The sequence below is a fragment of the Miniopterus natalensis genome, chromosome 7 (assembly GCF_054644295.1).
Source record: "Miniopterus natalensis isolate mMinNat1 chromosome 7, mMinNat1.hap1, whole genome shotgun sequence".
NCBI classification, from domain to species: domain Eukaryota; kingdom Metazoa; phylum Chordata; class Mammalia; order Chiroptera; family Miniopteridae; genus Miniopterus; species Miniopterus natalensis.
In genome coordinates this window covers 2661358-2680570 of record NC_142087.1, presented here as the reverse complement: position 1 = coordinate 2680570, position 19213 = coordinate 2661358, and the positions used below count along the sequence as shown (strand labels likewise).

Genomic DNA, 19213 nt, shown 5'->3' with positions numbered 1-19213 from the left:
CAGAGGAAGGGGTACCCGAGCTGGGGGGGCCCATGACCAGAGTCTGCCAGGCCCTCCGTGCCCCTTGCCCACGTCCTGAACCGGGTTCCTGTCCCTGGGTCGTGCGTACCCCGACAGTCTTACACACACAAGGGTGCCCACGTCCCCACTGCACTTTGGGACCCAGCCCAGCGCAGCGGCCCGCTGGCTGCAGGCGCCGATTGGCACAGATCCTGCGTCTGAGCCGCTGCCCGGCTCTCCCGGGCCGACGGTGAGGTGCGGGCAGCTCCTGCCCTCTGTCGGCCCCCGGAGGCAGTGCAGCGCTCACTCACCTCCAGGGCCCTGGCTGCCGGTCCCTGCCCGCAGAATCACCACGAGTCCACGGCCCACTGCCAGCACCGCAGTGCCAAAATTCTCACAGCAGGACTGCAGGGAGGGCTCCTAGCTGAGGTTGGGACCCAGGTGTTAAGCAAAGTTATGTGAGTCCCACTTGGCCGTGTGCCTCAAGCAGGTGACACCTCTAGGAACTTCTTAGTTCCTCAGCTATAAACTAGGGATGGCAGTAATCCCTCTGCTTAGGGTTGCTCTGGGGACCAAATAGGAAGATGTCTCTAAGGTTTTCAGCACATTCCCGGCGCACAGTAAGTATCCAATAAATTCATCACAGCCACAGCATCACAGTATGTATGACGTGGCTACCTCAGGGCCTTTGCACCTGTTCAGTGCCCTGCCTGGAGCCCTTTGCCCTGGATCTTGGATCATATAGCTCCCCCACATCAAACTCCCCTCCTGAAGGAGACCCTCCCTGAAATCCCCTTTCTTCATGTCACCCCGCTTTATAGCCTCAGAGCCCTTGTGACCATTCGACACGATCCTGAGTATTCATGGGTTTCCTTGTTTCTCACCTGCCTCCCATTTGAATTGTCAGTTCCAAGAGGGCAGGGCCTTGCTCACCCGGGCCACTTCCACCCCTGACCCACCACGGTGCCTGATAAGAGTGCAAAATGGTGCAGCCACATTGAAAAACGGTTTGGCAGTTACTTATAAAGTTAAACGTACATGCACCATACAGCCCAAACAAAAACTTATGCTCACACAAAAATCCATAAGTGACTGCTTATAGCAGCTTTATTCATAATCACCAAAATCTGAAAACCCAAATGTCCCTCAGCTGGTGAACGGATAAACAGTAGTATATTCACAAGGCGTAATACTATGAAGCAACAAAGGGAACCAACACCGATACACACAGGACACGGCAACTCCCTGAGGAGTCTCATTCGAAAGGCGGTGCGCCCTGGCCCACGTAGCTCAGCTGGTTGGGCACCAAAAGGTTGCCAGTTCAGTTCTGGGTCAGGGCGCATGGCCAAGTTGCAGGTTCCATCCCTGGTTAGGGTGCTTTTTACTGTAAATAACAAAGAAGAAACAATTTTTTAGAACAGTCAGAGTTGTAAGTGGTTTTAGTATATAGGGTTGTGCAACCATCACCACAATCTAAGTTTACAACATGTTGTCCCCCCAAAAGGAATGCCATATCCGCTGTTAGTCACTCCCATCCTTCCTATGCCCCCAGCTCCTGGCAACCACAATTCTACTTCTGCATCTATGGATTTACCTATTCTGGACTTTTGTATAAATGGAATGATACAATCTGTGACCGTGGGGCCTAGCTCCTTTCACTGAGCACAATGTTTTCAAGATTCTTCCATGTTGTAGCACATATCAGTATCTCATTCCTTTTTATGGCTGATAATATTCCATTGTATGCACCAATCACATTTTATTTATCCAGCCATCAACTGATGGCCATTTGGGTCATTTCCACTTTTTGGCTATTGTGAACCATGCTACTACGAACATTCACGTCCAAGTTTTTGTGTGGACATATGTGTTTAATTCTCTTGGGCATAGACCTGGGAGTGGAATTGCTGGCTCATATGTTAACTTCACTGTTTTGTTTTTTTAACATCTTTATTGAGATATAATTTACATACCATACAGTTCACTCATTTAAAGTGTACAATTCAGTGGCTTTTAGCATATTTACAGAGCATCCATCCATCACCACAATCAATTTTACACCATTTTCATTACTCCCAAAAGAAGCCCTATACCTCCTAGTCACCCTCCTCTTCCTCCCATCATCTCTCAGCCCTGGGAAACCACTAATCTACTTGCTGCCTCTACAGATTGGCCTATCCTGGGTGGTTTATATACATGGAATCACATAACATGTGATCTTTTGTGTCTGGCTTCTACTCAGGACAATGTTTTCAAGGTTTACGCATGTAGCATGCACCCGTCCTTCATTTCTTCTTCTTCTATTATTGTTGAGTAAGACTTCATTTAATTATTCATGGAAAATATCTCATGTGGTAGACGGGTATATCGCATTTTGTATATCCACAAACATTTAAGTAGTTTCCACTTTTTGGCTTCCACTTATGTTTAACTTTTTAAGAAATACCTACACCATTTTCCCAAATGGATCATTTAGTCAGCACCTACTGTGTGCCCCTTTCATCCTCAGCACTATAAAGTGAGGCAGGTCCTAATATTTATTTCATTTTGCTGTGGCACTGAGAGGGTGAGACACTTGCCCCAGCCCTCATGAAATCCCAGATATGTCCCTGATCTTAAAAGCAGGGCTGCTGTGGTTGTAGGGGTCTGGGAAGCAGCCCCTTTGGTCAAATGACCACTGGGATGATGGTAGCATGTGAGTGCCTGCGATTCCTCTCATTACTGGGTGCCCCTGGCAGGCCTGGCAGGCACAGAAGGAGGAATCTGCAGGAAGGATCTGGATGCTGGGTGTCTGACCTGGGTGAGTCCTGGACCCACTCTCCCTGCAGGTGGGCCTGAGGCTCCCAGACATGGTGGTGTAGAGGCTGGGCAAGGACATCTGGGCCTCTGGTCTGAGTGGCAACTCTCTCAGCCCTCCTGGGCACCTCTCATCAGGAGGACAGGTTGCTCCAAACTGCCCCAGGGCCCTGGCAAGTGTTAAGGAAATTTCGGTACAATTCTGGGTCAAAGGAATCAATGAATGAGTGATCGAGAATGGCAGCTGGGGCATTTCAAGGTGCACAGGGTGAGCGCAAGGGCCCAGCTCTTTGGCGGTCACAGTCCTGCTCTGTGTGTGTGGCTGCTCAGAGCTCTGGGGAGTCAGAGGGGTGGGGGAGGCTGCTGAGGTGCTGGCTTGGGAGGAGAGCCCCAGCATTGACCCCAAGTCTTTGCAGTTGTCCAGGGCTATGGGAATGAACAAAGCTGCAGAACTGGGACCCAATCCAGTTCTAGGAGACAACCACAGCCCTGAGTACCAGGCACTGTGCGGGACATCTTGTCTTCATGACTGCCTCTAGTGCTGCTTTATCTAGCTGCCAGTGGGCCTGAGTAGCATGAAGCGATCCTCAGGCCTAGAAATATGTAAAGAAGGCTGGACTTAGAGAGGTGGGGCAGCCGTGGGGCCCAGCCCAGCTCCGGGTGACTCAGGGTCAAAGACTGAATGAAGTCCAGCATCCTGACTATGCGTGATATCGGCAGGTGGGCCAGGATGGGGGGTGCTCTGAGGCCCTGGAGGGCAGCCCAGACCTCAGTCCTGTGGTGATTGTGAGATAGGCCTAGGCCGCCCAGGAGGAATGCGCCGGCCCCCTGCTCATAAACTTGCTCTTCCTCCTCCCTGTGAGCCGGGAGGTCATTTGGAGGTCACCCTCCGGAAAAGTTGGCACAAGAGGCACCATGGTCAGCTCTAGAATCACTGGGCCCACAGCTGACCTGGGCAGGGTGGAGGGGGTGCAGAGTCAGGGCCTCAGCAGGCTGTCCAGGTAGGACCCGCAGCACAGTGGGCTGGGTCTCAGAGGCATACCCAGCTGTGAGCCTAAGTTCAAATTCTCGGGGATCCTGGAAGCCCCACTCAGAAGTTGTATAGAATATAGCCCCTGAGGCCCAGGGATTGCAAAGACAAGGTCTCAGAAGACCACAGGCACACAGCAGGCTTCTCCCCGTGTCTCGCCATTGGAGTGTTCGCAAGGGGTCCCTGGAGTTAGGAGTTGCCCAGCTGTAGGATGAGCCTGAGCCTGCGCCTGCAGGAGCGTGGCTGTGGATAGGCTGTTCTTGCTTAGAGGTTGTAGAGGCCAGGACTCTGAGCTCAACCCGGGCACCCTGCCTGTACCTGGCCCCAAGCAGGGTGTGGGCCTGGAGAGGCTGGCTACAGTGACAAGTGTTCCCCAGTGCGCCACGCCAGGGACAAGACCTGAAGACGTCACACTGGCTCCTGGGGGCACAGATGTGGATGGGCTCATGGGCCCCTTCTGGCTCTGGCTGGGGTTCTGACTCACCCAGGACTGGTCAGGCCTCTCTGAGGGGTGGTCCTTAAGCATCTGGACCCAGGCAGGCCCAGGGCTACCTCTTTCTGGAGCCTGCATATGTGTCTGTGCTTGGGGTACCCCCAACAAAGGGCACAAAGTGCGGGATAAGGGGGGTCTAGTCTGAAGAGAGGAGCTCCCTCCTGAGCTCCAGCATGTGCTTCCCTGCCAGGGAAATCCTGTGTCAGTTTCGGGGCGAGGCTTGGTTAGCTCTGCTTGGGATGGCAAGAGAAGGCTGGGGGCCCTGAAGGCAACCCATAAAGTGAAGAAGGGAGATTCGGGGACTTCCTACTTCTCCCCTAGGGGACTCTCCTGCCATCTCTCACTGTGGTATCCAGATATCAGACTATGAGAGAGGACGGGCGAGTTGTAACTCTGGCCTGGGCCTTACCCTCTCTGCTATGGAGAGAGGGCGTGGAGGGGCTCTTAAAGGTGGGCTAATGCCCTCCAAGCTTGTTAGGACCACCGAACGTCCTGGGGCTGTGCTGGTCCCTCTCCTGAGGCTGTGGGCCCAGCCCTGAAGGCCACCCCACCCCCAGCCCACCTGTCAGGGTTGAACTCTCTTCCCAGCAGGAGCTGTTCTCATGTGTGCAGTGAGGAAGGAAATTGCAAATTAATCTTTATTTCCATCTTGGAAGAAAACCTTAATTCTCTGCATTGAAATGATCCTCGTCATCTCAGGGAATCAATTACAGGATTTAATTGCAGCCAGTCTTGGCCAATCAGAGCAAGGCAGCCCGCCCAGGCCTCTCTCTCTTCCCTCTGCTTCTGTCTCCGCTGCCCCCTCCTCCAGGTGCATTGAGCCCTCTGGGACTTTATATTTCTTTGTCTTTTTGTCTCTGTCTTGGTGTCTGACTCTTTCTCTCTTTCTTTCCCTCTGTATGTCTCCCCTTGTCTCTCACTATGTGTTTGTGTCTTGGCTGCATTCTCCCCTGCAAGCACAGGGCTCAGACATGACCCCCCAGGTTTGACAAGCCTCCTGGGGGCTGGGTGGTCCCCAGGCCTCCTCTTGCAATCATCTCTAGCCCTGGAGCTGCAGCTTTGAGGGTGGGAGCTAAAATTGGGATGAATTATTGGCCTGTCCCTATCCCCTTGGGGTCTCTAGGAGTCACCCTCTTGCTGTCCCATCCTTACCCAGAGCTTATTGTCCCTGGTTTAGCCTGGTCATCAACATCTCAGGCCACCCTTCCAAGCCAGAGTCACCACTAAGCTCTGTCCCTGGGTATTTGGGTGGGGATCATGAAATGGGGTGGTGGCGGTGGGGACCAAAGAATCTGGGACCCAGGGGACACCTGGGCCTTTAGGGCAGAAACTGCTCTGGGTGGGGTCCAGAAAAGGATCCAGAGCAGCCACAGAGGAATGCAGGGTCTCACTCCTCAGGGCCAGCCTTTTGTCAACCAATTTGGCAATAACCAGAGAGCTGGTCTTCAGGAAAAGAGGGTCAAGTGGGTGTGAGCAACAAGGTGCCTACATAACCCCCGTTATCACCCATGCCTCTGTGCTTGACGTAACATTTTTCCTTGTTCATCTTCAATTCATGGCCAATACACCAATACAGTCTCTTTGAACAAAATTAAAACATAAAAGATAAGGCTAGAGTGCCCTTTGCTTATCACTGCCCCTTCTAGTCCCTTCTTAGGGTAGCCACTGATTATTGGTTTGGAGCATATCCTTGCATGTTTTTTCCTACTCGTTTAAATACATATACCTGTATTCACAGAGCATATACAGTATGCTTTATGGAATTTCTTTTTTTAAAAAAAATATATCTTTATTGATTTCAGAGAGAGAAAGGAAGAGGGAGAGAGAGAGAGAGAAACATCAATGATGAGAGAGTCATTGATCGGTTGCCTCCTGCACGCCCCCAACTGGGGATCGAGCCAGCAACCCGGGCATGTGCCCTGACCAGGAATCGAACCCCGATCTCCTGGATCCTAGGCCGACACTCAACCGCTGAGCCACGCCCGGCCGGGCTATGGAATTTCTTTTAAGTGTAAAAGGTATCGAGGTGTTCCACTCAAGATGGCAGAGTAGGTAGACGCTGTACTCACGCCCTGCCACAACCACATCAAAATTACAACTAGCGCAGTGTGTGTGGCTCAGTGGTTGAGCATTGATCCATGTACCAGGAGGTTGCCAGTTCGATTCCTAGTCAGGGCACATGCCAGAGTTTCTGGCTTGATCCCCAGTAGGAGGCATGCAGGAGGCAGCCGATTGATGTTTCTTTCTCATCGATGTTTTTATCTCTCTATCCCTCTCTCTTCCTCCTTCTCTAAAATTAATAAAAACATTAAAAAATTACACCTAAATTACAGAACAATCAACCTGTATAACCGTTGAGGGCATTGGGAACAGCACCAAGTGTTAGACTTGTAGTGTCTGACCAGACCTGGGTTCAGCAACCTCAGTCCTTGAGTTCTGGCTAGGAAAGAATTCAGAGCCAAGACTCAAACTATAGGAGAACATTTATTTGGAAAATCATAGAGGTGGAAGAAGTAATTCACAGAAGAAATGGGCTTAGGAAACAAGTTGTAGAGGCAAAGGAAGGGCCCTTGGAGCTTAGAAGTGAGGAAGGTAAAGGTGATGTGCCTGGGGGGATGTGGAGGGGGAGTGGAAAGGGAAAGGCATGACATGCTTCCCAGAGGGAGAGTACTGAGTCCTCGGTCTAAGGGTTTTAAGGGTTGAGATTTTAGGGGAGGTCCCAGAGGAAGATCTCTATAGAATATTCAGTAGCTTTCCAGGTGTGTCCTTTCAGGGTCTAGGTCTCCACTGATTGATTCGCTGGCACCAGGGCAGGGGGTCATTATCCAATGCAGCTGCTCCTGAGGTCAGCCATGGTGTCACTTATCTGGTTTTGCTGCTTTTCTGGGCCTGGAGCTGAAATACAACTGAGGCCTAGATGTTATCTCTAGGGAGGAAAGGTCAGGGGATCCAAACCTCATGACCAGTGTCATATGCTAGGGGAGGAAAGGTCACCCTGGGGCAAGGTTCCACCTTACAATTGTCCTTTGCTAGGCATCCAGGGCTTTTCACCCTGGTGACCTTATGTACCTAGCCTGTTGTCCTTGCTCTGCTCATGTCTGTCTAACTGCCTACCACACAACCATCTGAAGACTACCTGAACAGAAGTTCTATAAGCATATAGAGAAGAAGCCATGTTGAGACTGGTAGGAGGGGTGGAGATATGAAACAGGTTGGCCCCACACTCACTTGTGGCCGTTGAGAATCCAGAGGGATATCTCAGTTGCAGAGGTCCCCCTGAGGATCGAGGGTTCTCTGCCCAATGCTGGGATCCCCAGCCCAGAACACTAGTGCTGGAAAGAGGAGCCCACATATCTGGCTGTGAAAATCTGTGGGAATTCCATTTGTCTGAGTGAGACAGAAGGCTGTTGGAAACCTAGGCATACCCCTAAAGAGCACACAAACTGTTACTTGCAGGGGCTCACCGTGAGCTCAGTGGATGTGTAAAAAAAAAGAAAAAAAGATGTGGTAAGCAGGCAGACAGGAGCAGAGCACAGATGATGGGACAGGTAAAGTAGGTCACCAGGATGGAAAGCCTTGGGTGCCTAGTAAAGGACCTTGTCCCCAGGGTGACCTTTCCTCCCCTAGCATACCACTGGTCATGAGGTTTGGACCCCCTGACCTTTCCTCCCTAGTGATAACATCTAGGCCTCAGATGTATTTCAGCTCCAGGCCCAGAAAAAGCAGCAAAACCAGATAAGTGACGCCAAGGCTGACCTCAGGACCAGCTGCGTTGGATAATGACCTCCTGCCCTGGAGCCAAACAATCAACCAGTGGAGATCTAGACCCTGAAAGACACACCTGGAAAGCTGATGAATACTCTATTAAGGTATTTCCCTGGGCCCTGGCAGGCATTGTTCAGTGGTTAGAGCATCGGCCTGCAAACTCGAGGGTCCTGGGTTCAATTCCCGGACCAGAGTACGTACCTGGGTTGCAGGTCCAATCCCAGCCCCTGGTCGGGGCATGTGTGGGAGGCAACCAATTGATGTGTCTCTGTCACATTGATGTTTCTCTCTTTCTGCCCCTTCCCCCTCCCTTCCACTCTCTGTAAAAATCAATGGAAAAAAATCCTCACTCCTATGGTGAGGATTAAAAAAAAGAAAAAGATCTTCCCCTGGGACCACCCTTAAAATCCTTAGGACAGAGGACACAGTGCACTCTCCCTCCTAGGAGTATGCCCACACCTTTCCCTTCCCCCTCCCCAGAGGCACATTACCATTACCTTCCTCACTCCCAAGGTCTAAGCTCCAAGGGCCCTTCCTTTGCCTCTATAACTTGTTTCCTAAGACCATTTCTTCTATGACTCACTTCTTCTACTTCTGTGATTTTCCAAATAAATGCTCTCTTATAGTTTGAGTCTTGACTCTGAATTCTTTCCTAGCCAGAACTCAAGTACCAAGGTTGCTGAAACCAGGTTCAGTTGGGACCCACCAGTCTAACACCTGGTGCCATTCCCACTGCCTACAACAGATGGATGGAAGCTCAAGGGGTGCCAGAGAAAAACAGGGAGAAACTGAGTTGTGTGAATTCAGGGCGAGGGCTAGAGAATGAGACAGCTGCCATTGTCCCTGTGTTGGGTGCCATCTTTCCTGTGTTAAGCGCCCCCCCCCAGCCAAATCTGAATCTGCATTAGCCTGGTAAACTTCACTAGTTCCATCTGACAACTCCCGAGACCCTGCCCTACTACAAACACAGCTACCCTTGGTGTACCCTGAGACTTTTGCTGAGTGGCCTCAGGCTCAGCACTGGTGCAAATCTGAATCTGCCTTAACCTGGTGAATACCACTCACCTCACCCTGGTGACTCCCTGAGACCTTGCCTCACTCAACTCAGGTACCACTAGAGATTCAGTGGTTGAGCCTTACAGGCAGCTGGCAGATGGTGGCAGATATGGGAATGTCTTGTTTCTTTTACTGACCTGCCCCAGGCCCAGAACTGATATCAACCAGCCTCATTTGCAGCATGGCCTATCCCACATGCATCCAGGTCCAGTTCAGGCCACTACCAAACATGGATCACTTTTAGCTCTTAACAGGTAGCCTTGGGCCAGTCACAGGCAGAGTCTGACACTGGCCTGCTTTAGGGCCTCTCTCAAGAGGCCCCAGAACCAGCTGCATTTTATATACCAATATTGAACTACCAGAAAGAGAAATTAAGAAAACAATCCCATTTACAATAAATAATAAAATATCTAGGTATAAATTTAACCAAGGAGGTAAAAGTCTTTTACTCAAAAAATTATAAGAAATTGAAGAAAAAAATTGAAAAAGTTACAAATAAATGGAAGAATATACCATGCTCGTGAATAGGAAGAATTAACATCATTAAAATGTCCATATTACCTAAAGCAATCTATAGATTCAATGCATCCCTATTAAAGTACCAATGGCATTTTTCACAGAAATAGAATAATCCAAACATTTATATGGAACCACAAAAGACCCGGAATAGCCACAGCAATCTTGAGAAAAAAAGAACAAAGTAGGAGGCTTCACAATATCTGATATCAAACTATATACTACAAGGCGATAGTAATCAAAACAGCATGGCACTGGCATAAAAACAGACATATAGATAAATGGAACAGAAAAGAGAGCCCAGAAATAAACCCACACCTATATGGTCAATTAATTTGGGACCAAGGAGGCAAGAACATACAATGCAGTGAGGACAGTCTATTCAAGTAATGGTGTTGGGAAAACTGGACAGATATGTGCAAAAAAATGAAACTAGATCATCTTCTCACACCATACATAAGAATATACTTAAAATGGATTAAAGACTTAAATGTAAGACATAAAACCCCTAGAAGAAAACATAGATTCTCTACATTGCTCTCAGTAATATTTTTCTGATATATCTCCTCAGGCAAGGGAAAGAAAAGAAAAAAAATAAACAAATGGGACTACATCAAATTAAAGAGTTTTTGCACAGCAAAGGAAACCTTCAACAAAATGAAAAAACAACCTACCGAATGGCAGAAGATATTTGCCAATGATGCATTGGATAAGGAGTTAATATCCAAAATTTATAAAGAACTTACACAACTCAACACCAACCCCGCACCCCCTGCAAACAATCCAATTAAAAAATGGGCAGAGGATCTGAATAGACATTTATACAATGAGAATGTAAGATGGCTAATAAATTTATGAAAAGATGCTCAACGTCACTAATTATCAGAGATATGCAAATTAAAACCATAATGAGATATCACCTCACACCTATCAGCATGGTTATCATCAATAAATCAACAAACAACAAGTGTTGTCAAGGATGTGGAAGAAAGGGAACTCTTGCGCACTGTTGGTGGGATTGCAAATTGGTGCAGCCATTATGGAAAATAGTATGGAGGTCCTAAAAAAATTAAAAACAGATCTACCTTTTGACCCAGCAATTCCACTTCTAAGTATATATCCAAAGAAATACAAAATACTAATTTGAAAAGATATATGCATTCCTGTGTTAATTGCAGCAGTATTTATAGTAGCCAAAATTGGAAGCAACCCAAGTGCCCACCAACAGACAATTGGATAAGAAGATGTGGTACATATATACAATGGAATATTACTTGGTCATTAAAAAGAATGAAATCCTACCATTTGTGACAACATGGATGGACCTAGAAGATATTATGCCAAGTAAAATGTCAGTCAGTCAGAGAAAGACAAATTCCATATGACTTCACTTAAATGTGGAATCTAAAGAATATAAATGAACAAACACAACAGAAATAAGCTATAGATACAGAGAGCAAACTGGTTGCTAGATGGGAGGTGGTTTGGGGGACTGGGTGAAAGGTGAAGGGATTAAGAAGTACAAATTGGTAGTTACAAAATAGTCATGGGGATGTAAAGTACGGCATAAAGGATATAGTCAATAATATTGTAATAACCATGTATGGTGCCAGGTGGGTACTAGACTTATCGGGGGGATCACTTCATAAATTATATAATCATCTGACCACTATGCTGTACACCTGAAACTAATACAAAATAATATTGAATGTCAACTGTAATCGAAAAAAGGTGTAAAAGGCATCATTCTGTAAGTATTCTTTTGCAACTTACTTTCACCTGTTTCTCAGATTTATCCACAGGACACCCAGAGTTCATTTCTTCTACCCTATGGCTGCCCATCACCAATTGGGTGTGTCCGCTCCATACTGATGAACACCTGTTGTGCTTTCCTGTCCTTCCTCCTCTGCATTCCTAAGAGTGTGTGGTTGTGCCCACAGGGCACTAGCATTCTAAATTTACTGGATGTGGTAGCTTGCTGCGCAGGGCAGCGGTGTGTATGTCTTCATCTAATGGCACGAGGAGAGTTCCCATCACGTAGCCTCTTCCCCAACACTTGATGTTATCAAACTTTACATTTTCTATTATTTAAAAACATTAAAAAAATCATTTTGACCAATGCAAGATGGAATCATTGCTTTAATTTCTATGGGGATGAAGATCATGGCTGGCCAGGATGCGGGGGGTAGGTATGGGGGTCTCCTGGTCTTAGGGAGGTGGCACTGGGGGTCCGGAGGCCCAGAACCAGGCTGAGGAATGGTGAGAGAAAGGGGAGGGCATGATAGAGACAGGTGAGCCCGGCCACCATGGCTCAGTTGGTCGAGCATGGTCCCATGCACCCGGAGGTTGCAGGTTCCCTTCCAGGTCAGGGCACATGCCCGGGTTGCGGGCTTGATCCCCAGTGCAGGAGGCAGCCGATCGATGTTTCTCTCTCATTGATGTTTCTGTCTCTTTCTCCCTCTCCCTCTCTCTGAAATCAATAAAAGATATTTTTAAAATAGACAGTTAGTTAACCTTTGACTCAGTGAATACATGCACATCATTCCAAATCCTTGCTGTCACCCAAGGCAGCGATGGTAAGACCCCATTTTCAGGAGAGGAGACCAAGGCATAGGTGATGGAGGTCAGAATGTGCAGGAGAGGGTTCAGGTCTACCTGACTCTTAAGCCCTCTGAGCCACCATCAGGACTGGATGTGAGAAACACATGTGTGCATAGTCTCACACACACATGTCCGCATATCCAAGCTCACACGTGTACATGGCGTATGTGCAGAGATTCACCAAAGCTTGCATACACAGCTTCATGGGCGTACTGTGCAGGACTCACCCACACTGTGCACCCTCCAGGATCATCTAACAAAAGGCATATACATGCGTGCACACAGCCTGGCCAAGACCTCGGATCAACCTTGCCTGGACAGGTGTCCTATGCTCACACGTGGTGTGCACATGAGCTCCCCCCCAGGTGTCCCAGCCTCAAGCCTGCCCTAGCTCCTGTCCACACTGGGTTGTGCACAGATGTTCCTAAATACCCGGGGCCCATCAGGGTGGTCCCATGGTCAGGCTGAAACCTACACACAGCTGACACTTGCAGGCTTTCCTCACACTCTCCCTTCCAGGCCCCCAGGACCCACCGGCCATCCTCCCTCATCACTCAGCCTCCAAACAGCTCCTGCTCTATAAACTATTAACTTACCAGCCCAGGGATCTGGGTCTTAACCCGCAGTCCCTGAGCTGCACTCACAATGTTTGCCTGGGTGGGGAAGGGGAGGAGGGACAGGGCTGAGGGCATCCTCCGAGGAACCTGGGTCCACTGTGGGTGTCTCGGCCTCCCCTCTCCCTTGCCTTCTACTGCAACTAAAGAATGTGTATAAAATGGGGTGCTGATGGCAATGGGACCGGAGTCTGAGGCAAACTGTCCCTGATGGTCAAGGCTGCCATGGGGCATATATGCCAGGCCAGGCTGGCCAGAAACAGCAGCAATAGCAATGATGGCATCAGCTTATGGGGCCCAAGGACTCAACATGGACTGACTCGTTTAATCCTCAGTAGCCCTTTAATGACCTACGAGTATGGGGCACCCAGCGTGTGCTCGGTGTTGTGCCAGGCACTGAGGACAGAAACTCCTCTCTCTAGAGCTCACATTCACATTCACACGGGGGACACTGACCATGAGTGAGGTGAATGAGCAAACTATTCAGTGTGTTAGAAGGTAATACACGTCAGGAAGAAAACCAAAGCAGAAGGCAAGGATGAGTAGCATGGGGAGGACTTTTACTGAGGTGCCCAGGCAGGGCTTCACTGAAGAGAGTGAGGGGCAGGCTGGGGGCTGTCTGGGGGCGCAGGGTCAGTAGGTGCAAAGGCCCTGAGGCAGGAGACCAGTGGGGCTGGAGCAGGTGGGTGATGGGGAGGGTGGTGGGATAGGAGGTCAGGAGGTCCCAGGGCAGATAGTACAGGGCCTTGGGGGGTCACCGTGAGGATACCTGCTTTTACCCTGAGGGAGGAGAGGGCCCTGGGAGGGTTTTCAGCAGAGGGGAGATGTGACCTGACAGATATGAATAGGACCTGTCTGGTGGCTGTGAGAGTCTGTCTGTAGGAGCAAGTTGGAGCAGGGGACCATTGAGAGGGGACTGCAACAGTCTGAGCAAGAGACAAGCAGTTTAGCCAGGCTGGTGGCAGTGGGATAAGGAGAGATGAACTTTGAGAAGGTTCTGAGGGTGACACTGGACCTGCCGATGGGTCAGATGAGATGGAGGGGGCCATGGGCGCTGCTATTGTTATCACCAGCTTTCAGATGAAAACACTGAGTCATGAGCAAGTAGCTTAAAATCAGTAAAGTTAGTAAGTGAAAAAAAAAAATTGGTATTTTTACATGAAATCTACAATGTGAAAATGCTGCTGTGTGAAACAAACCTGCCTGAGCTGAGTGGTGGTGCGCTCTGTGGCAGAGCTGGGTACTGGGGGTAAGGCAGGTGGGCAGCCTTGAGAATTGATCCAGGGTGCTGCTTGTGCCCAGCCCTGCTGGACTGCTGGGGGAGACCAGGCAGAGGTGGTGGGTTGAGCACCCCCAGGCCAGGGGGCAGTTGTGTGCTTGGTAAGGGAGGGAGAGGGACCTGCCCAAGGCCCACAGCTGAATGTGAGTACCGGTCATGGGAAAAGACTCCCAGAGTGGGCAGGATTGAGGATCAATGGGTACACAATGGCATATATAGGCTCCTGGGTGTCTGTGCAAGTGCACTCAGGACCCAGGGCATGGTCCAGAATGGCCTAGACTGGTGAGCGTCACAGCTGATTTTGCCATGTGCACTCTATGAGTCACAAAACAGGAGCCCACTCCAACAGGCTTCAACAACAAAGGGAATTTACTTCTTCATATAATGAGGGTTCTAGCTTCAGTCATAGCTGGATCTAGGTGCTCAGCTGATGCCTTCAGGAATCTCTCTCTCTCTCTAACACTCTATCAGTTGTCCTCAGTGTTGACATCATTCCTTTGAGGTATAGACTTCAGTTCCTTCACGGTGACAAGCTGGCCAGAGCAGATTCAAGTTCATATTGACCAGCTCAGTAACCCTAGCCAGAAGAGAGGGCCTTGTTGCCGATGGCTCCAGGGAAAGAACCCAGTGACATGCCCCGTTCCTGCCATCCCCACACTTGGAGGGGTGGAGCAGGTCAGGAGGAACCCTGCTGACCTGTGATTCTGGGGGGTGATGGTCCTGGAGCCAGAGAGACCTGGGCTTCTGCACCTGTGACCTGCTCAGTGACTGTCCCTTCCCTGAGCCTCCAACCCTGCACCTATGAAATAGGACCAATCATAATGCAGAGTAAGGATGACCAGATGCAGAAAGTATCCTGGGGACTGATGGCAATATCTGGGAAAGGTGTAGGCCCGGGACCCTTTCAGGTGTGGTGTCAAATCCCAGTCCCTCACCTACTCTGGGGTGACCTTGTGTGAGTCCTTAAGGAGTCCTCAGACTGCAACCTTAAAGCCCCACTGGGGCTAGAGTCAGAAGGGGAGCTGGGTGTGGGGTTTTGAGTCATCAATGATAACCGACCTCATTCCTGTCACTGGTGCCCAGCTCCCCACATCTTGCCTGGCTCACCCCTGAGCCCCAAGCCGAGCCTTGGCCTCTGGTGCCCAACTGACCCCCACCAGGCCATGACCTGATAGAAAGCATGTAGCACACTCTCTCAGGCCTGTCACATGTTAGTGAGGGTCTCCACTACCCCCCAGCCTCATTCTGTAACAGTTTCGATGTCCCAGAATCATCTCTTCTTGGCTGGATAGTCACCCTTTTCGGAGCAACAATGAGCAGGTGACAGTCCTGGTGGGAAGGGTGCTCAGGCAGGGGCATAGCGTGAGAAGGGTGTGATGGTGGGAAGCGCCTGGCATTTGAGGGTGCCCTCAGAAGCCCTGTTTGGAGCTGTCAGTGGCTGGGGTGGAACTGGTGAGTGGGCAGAGGCGGCTTGAGGCAGGGTGGGGCTCTAGCCTGGTGCAAGGTCCTGTAAAGCGACCTCAGGCTTGGCCCTCCCTCCCCAGCCTGTGTGCAGCAGCTGCCCAGATGCCTTGGTGAGAGTTCCCACCGCGGGGAGGGAGAGTCCTGTTCAGAACCAGCAGCCTCAGTGTTTCCACCCGAGATGTGGGCACCCCCAGGCTAGGCCTCCTCCCACCATCTTCCGGCCACTGGGAGATGCTTGTCTGTTTTATCAGTGGTACGCTGTGACTCTGACAACTGTCTCTCCTTATCAGCAGTCCACCAGCTGTCCATGGGGTGTGAGTGTCTCCAGCCGGCCAACAGGTTCACATGTGCACCCAGATTCCCAGTTCCCAAGGAGCGGTCACTCCACTCACAGGTTTCCCCGTGCTGGGGGTGCTGGGGCAGAGGACCACCCCTTCCCTCCTGCTTCCGTTTCCCTTCTGTGAAGGAAGTCCCCAAAGATGCTCCTTAGGAATGGGAGCATTCCAGTCCATTCATAAGCCAGGGGCAGCAGAGCTAGGAGGGACAGGGCAGGTCTGCCCCCTGATGGCCAAGACACCTCCTTCTAAGTCCCAGCCTCCTGTCTGAGCACCACTGTCCTTCTGGGTTCTTCCCCTCACGGTGGCCACTCCATCAGGAGCTATCTGTGAGGGGAGCCCTGAGGCCCAGAGAGGAGGGGCCTGTCTGAGATCCCTCAAGGAGGCAGGCAGAGCGTGAGTGAGCCCCAAACCTGGGCCCACCAGGCAGAAGGAGCAGTGAGAGCAAAGGCCAGAGGATGTGGGGTCCCCTCAAGAGGAGGGAAGGTGGTGGCCTTAATTAGCTTGGGCTCAGCTCAGGGGAGGCTGGGCTCCTGTGGAGGCCCCCGGGCCTGGATGGAGGCGCACTTCCTCCCCACCGAATACTGAGAACCCGTGAGATGCTGCTGATCAGGGCTATCGCGGCCAGTCATTCAGCTCCACATCTGATTAGAAAGCAAGTGGTTTCATCTCACACCGCGCCCATTACACAACAGTCCTGCAGGTGCCCCCTCCGCCTGCCACCCGAGGTGCCAACCCCTCCTACCGAACCCTGCCTGGCCCCGCCCCGGCTGCCCCTGCTCTGGCCTGGAGCATCTTTTAAGCAATGTCTACCACCCCAGGCCAGTGTGTCCTCTCCCACAGCACCTCAGGGCACACCCCGGTTCCCCCCGGCCGCCTTCCCTGTCCTCCTCCTGGGCTCACTTGCGGCCGCCTGTCTCAGCTTGGGCTTTCCTCCCGACTTGTCTTGGGCCCTTTTCCCTTCTCTTTCTACTCCCTCCTGGTCTTGCAAATTCCCTTGGCCTTGTATGAATGTGCCTTTGACCCCTCTGGGTCTCCAGCCAGACTGCTCCCCAAGGGCCCCGAAGTGTGGCTCAGGAGTCCCACACAGTCATCCAGGTGTCCTGCGCAGAGCCGCCCTGCTGCTGGCCTTCCATCTGTGGGCAGGAGAGGCTGCCAGGCATCCGGACCCCTCACTCCTGCTCCCTCGCCCGCCCCCTCAGTGCCAAGGCCCGTGGTTTTACCTCCGATCGGTCCCAGTCTGCCTCCTGCTCCCACCCTTCCCTGAGCCCACACCCTACCTCCAGGTCAGCTCGCCCTGGCCCTCGCCCCGCCTTGGTTAGGCTCCTCCGTGCCCGCAGCTGCCTCATGCTTCTTCCCGCTCGCCCGTCCTCCAGACAGGCCTCCCCCAGGTGCTAATGGGGAAGGAGGTGGTCCCAGGGTGCTGGTGAGGTCAGCCATGTGATAGTGGCGACAGCAGAGGGACAGTAAGGGGCTGACTTGGGAGGTCCTGCTTGGGTATTGAACTGAGAGGGCAGACAAGGGGTAAGGAATCTGGCTTCTGTGGCCTGGCCTGGGCCCCACCTCTGGAACCCTTGGGAAATTTGGGCTTTCAGGGCTTCTCCCTGGAGCTTCGAGGGAAGGCGTGGTTCTTGCACCCCACCCGGTCTGCCCCCACCTTTTATATCTCTGGCCAAAAGCCTCGCTCAGGCCCTCTCACCCACTAGAAGAAACTTAAGAGACGGGGTTAGGAGGGGCCCTGATAGAGGCTGCAGGATGGGGCCAAGATAGTGGAGGGGCAGGGGCCAGGGTAGAAATGCAAGGAGGTGGTGGGAGGAGAGAGCTCGCTGGACTCCACAAGTGCCTTTTGCAGGTGACAGGCCCACAGACCAGAGCCCCCAGCTCAGCCTCCGACCTGCCCCAATGAGGTCTGCTGCCCAGGGCCAGCCCTGGTCTCAGGGTGTGACAGGTGGGAGAAGTGAACTGGACCTTGGTCGGAGCCAAGCTCACCATGAAGGAGAGAGATGGATGTGGAGACAGAGGCAGAGCAGAGGCTGGAAGGAGGGGTGTTGGGAGGCTGGTGCACAGGCCTCACCAAGGGCCCAGGTAGCCCGGGAGGCCCCTTGCTGAGCCCAGTGAGCAGGGCTGACAGAGGTCCCGTCACAGGCACCTTCACGGTCACCTGCCTCAACTGGGGATGGGGCTCAGAAGGGAGGGAGTGGGCGTGCAGGTCAGGGGAGCAGAGGCTCTGCTAACAGGAATGAGGTGGCCGTGAGCAGCCAACACCTGGCCCTGCCCAGTAGTGAGGTGGTGACTCTGCGGGAAGCCTAGAGGCTCCGGGCTGAGTCTGTGGGGTGTCCCTTGAGGGGCGAGGCAGGTGGCTGAAACTCGCCCCTTATCCCAGCCTCCTCAGGTTGGCCTGGGCTTCTGGCTGGCCTTTATCTGGAGCCCCAGCTATGGCCACAGGAAGTGGCCGTTTCTCTGTGCTGTGCTGTGCTGTCTCCCCACCAGCCCCAGTGATAACATGTGAGGGGGCATGGGGGGATTGAGCAACACCTTGTTGTGGGGCACATGAGACTCTAGGCACATGAACTCTGACCTGCTGGCCTGGGTGGGTTGGGGGTGCGGTTTAGCCCCATCCTGCCTGATAGCACTGCACAGAGGAGGCTGCCTGGGCACAGGGGCTGCAGATCACCCGTGGGACTATTCTGGGGAGATGTGGGGTCCAGGCGGCTCCTGCCCAGCACATCCAGGGAGCACTGGGCTGACCCTAGGGCCTGGCACACAGGAGGTGCTCGGTGAATGTGGAATAATCAGCTTTAGGCCTCTTCCCTAATCCATCCTGACTCCCACGTTCCACTCTGTGCTGAACCCCCAAACCTTCCCCAATGTCCTCACCTTCCCAGATGTCCCCTTCCTCCTCCAGGGCCTTAGCCTGAACTGCCCCTCCCCTAGGCTTGCTCAGCCAATCACCAACCGGTCCTGGTGTCTTCCTCCAACCCAGTCTCTGCCCCTCTGGCCGGCCCTGGAAAGACAGTGTTTGAGTGTCCAGATCTGGCAGGAAGTTGGGGGCCAGAGGCTCTCTTGAAACCCTGATGGACACAGTCTCCCCACCTGTGCCCTCAGGACTGTAACAGCCGCCGAGGCCTCTGCTTGCCCAGCCTGCCTCCATGGCTGCCTCTACCCTTGGCGCTCAATAGTAGCACTGGGCTCCCGCGGCAGAGCCCTGTAAGCCCAGAGCTGGGGTCAGCCACCCCCGGGAGCACACAGTGCCCCCCACTAGCT

General features: G+C 52.0%; 1 protein-coding gene across 1 annotated transcript in view; it reads right to left on the bottom strand.

Annotated features, from left to right (window-relative positions):
* Nucleotides 1-924: 924 nt before the first annotated feature.
* EEFSEC (eukaryotic elongation factor, selenocysteine-tRNA specific) overlaps nt 925-19213 on the bottom strand; it is a 242146-nt gene continuing 223857 nt past the window's right edge. The window contains exon 7 of the mRNA XM_087818685.1: nt 925-1384. Coding sequence (XP_087674811.1) covers nt 1071-1384 — 314 coding nt within the window. The 3' untranslated portion in view covers nt 925-1070. The remainder of the gene's footprint in view (nt 1385-19213) is intronic.